This window comes from Anneissia japonica, unplaced genomic scaffold, assembly GCF_011630105.1.
Source record: "Anneissia japonica isolate Jap-2015-1 unplaced genomic scaffold, ASM1163010v1 scaffold133545_len2336_cov139, whole genome shotgun sequence".
Taxonomy (NCBI): domain Eukaryota; kingdom Metazoa; phylum Echinodermata; class Crinoidea; order Comatulida; family Comatulidae; genus Anneissia; species Anneissia japonica.
Window position 1 is genome coordinate 1 of NW_022753546.1, and position 2,351 is coordinate 2,351.

General features: G+C 32.1%; 1 protein-coding gene across 1 annotated transcript; it reads left to right on the forward strand.

The window, feature by feature from the left end:
- Window positions 1–1,075: 1,075 nt before the first annotated feature.
- On the forward strand, window positions 1,076–2,344 carry LOC117122908 (the record flags this gene model as incomplete). The annotated part of the gene is given in 1 exon segment (XM_033268683.1): window positions 1,076–2,344. A coding segment is annotated over 1 exon segment (315 nt), but the record flags the coding sequence as incomplete, so codon positions are not given.
- Window positions 2,345–2,351: the final 7 nt, after the last annotated feature.

Consider the following 2,351-nt stretch of genomic DNA (forward strand, 5'->3'; position numbering starts at 1 on the left):
GTTTCATAATCATACTGAAATATGTTCCTCTCTTCAAAAATAAAATATAACCCTGTATGGATATTAGCCCTCTGCCAAAAACTGGTGTAAACCAGTTAACTCATGTAGAGTGAGTTCATTGTACTATAATAATTCTATGTATGTTTGTATTATACCGAAAAATGAATATCTTTTTTATGTACTACACAGAATATTACAAAATACAGAATAAATTGATGACTGAATTTCAACAGAGTTTCATAATCATACTGAAATATGTTCCTCTCTTCAAAAATAAAATATAACCCTGTATGGATATTTAGCCCTCTGCCAAAAACTGGTCTAAACCAGTTAATCTCATGTAGAGTGAGTTCATTGTACTATAATAATTCTATGTATGTTTGTATTATACCGAAAAATGAATATCTTTTTTATGTACTACAAAGACTATTACAAAATACAGAATAAATCGATGACTGAATTTCCACAGAGTTTCATAATCATACTGAAATATGTTCCTCTCTTCACTTAATTTGTTGGCTTTTCATATTGGGGTTTTTTTTGTTCCTTTTTTTTTTTTTAATTAGTGCCAGGATTTGGTGCTGTGGTAAGTCTGCAGACTTCTAATCAAAAAATCTGAATTTGAATGTTATGCTACATCGTGCCTTCGGGTAGCCTTATTATCCATGTTGTATTTTTTTCCAGCCAAGAGTATAAATGTCTATCTGGTAGGTTTAATAACCAAAGCGCTGCCATCTTCAACAATAGACTTTTCCACATTGTCAGTCATACTAAACAATTGACCAATTAGAACAGGGTCAGGAGTAACGCACTTGTCCCACAATTTGTCTTCCCACAAACCCACATGCTTTCCCACAAACCCACATGTTTTCATATATTTATACTGTCATTGTGTGGGAAGTTAGTATAGTATTAACAGTATCTAATGGAGCTTTGTTTGGTTCTGTGTTCCACTGTTTTCATCCAAGTATCATGGACTATATGAACATATTAGTGTGTATAAGACTGGCATGTTATTGTTATTATAAGTTTTAAGAATTGTTGTAATAGCAATGTTTTATTTCTTTATTATACAGAATCCAAACTAGAACGTTTGAAGCATTCAAAAAACCCATGCTCAAAGGAGATGATCAGATCCCTGCAAGCTGCTAAGGAAGGAACAGTCAAACAACTTGTTGTTACAAGTCAGGATTTGATCATAGACGACGGTATAAATGAAGCTGAAATGCAGTCAAACACAGTAGTGCGACGTATGTTTCCTGAACAACCGCGCACTATGGAAGAAATGCAGTGTCTAGTAGAAAATGATTACCTTAACAAATACTCACAAGAATTGAAGGCCTCGCAAAAGAGAAAGATGTTGCAAAGGAGCAAGTCATGCGCGACCTGATTTGACGCTTCCTCATTTTACTTTGTTGATCACGCTGTTGTTATGTCATGGATTATGTGAATTCTCTCAGGTAGAGATACGCTGTTTGCGTCATGACGGTATTGTCTAGAGTATTTTTAAAAGTTCTAGTTTTGTTGTCATCAGGCTTCTTATAGCAAAAACAAAGAATTATGTGCAATGAATACAAATTTTTTAGGTCAGATGTTTCAAAATTAGGAGGGAATGATCCCCCTTCTCAAATTGGGTCATGCTAATTTGTTTTAAATCCAGCTCATGATTGCAAAAGGTTTGTTTTTATTACAAAAGCTGAAATGCTAAACTTGGATTTATTAATTAAATGTATATGTCTGATTTATTCCTGACTGCTAAAAATCTGTATTGTATATCAGATGAATGGTTTCAATTGTTTTTTTCTTACTTTATATTTGTAATAAAGAATTAAATTTACAATATTTTATTTTTTATTAATTGATTCATTCATTGATTAAAATATTATATTTGTAATTATGTGTTTGAGGCACAGATGTCAGGTCAAAAAGTCAAATCAAAACATATCCGAGCAAAATATAATCATATGAACCAATAGATTAGTCAACAACTAAGTAACCAAAAATCCAAATAAATACAAAATAAGTCTAGGGCCTAGATGGCATTATTATACTGTAGATTTTATATTTAAGGACAAAACAACTAAAGGTAAATTAGCTTATCGTCGTAGATCAAAATATACTAAGTCTTTCACTATTTGTGGCTGCATTCCATTTTAACTGTTTGTTTTTTAATTTTCATATTTCATGTTCGATGTCCATTAACTCCTCGATGTACAATTACATTGGTTTATATGCTGTTTTTACTCTAATGTGCTGTAATCAGCTTTTATCATTAAGGGATCATCTATAATTATCAACATTTTCAAAAGAGTACAAAACATACTCTTTTCTGTTACCCCCTCCCTCCCCCC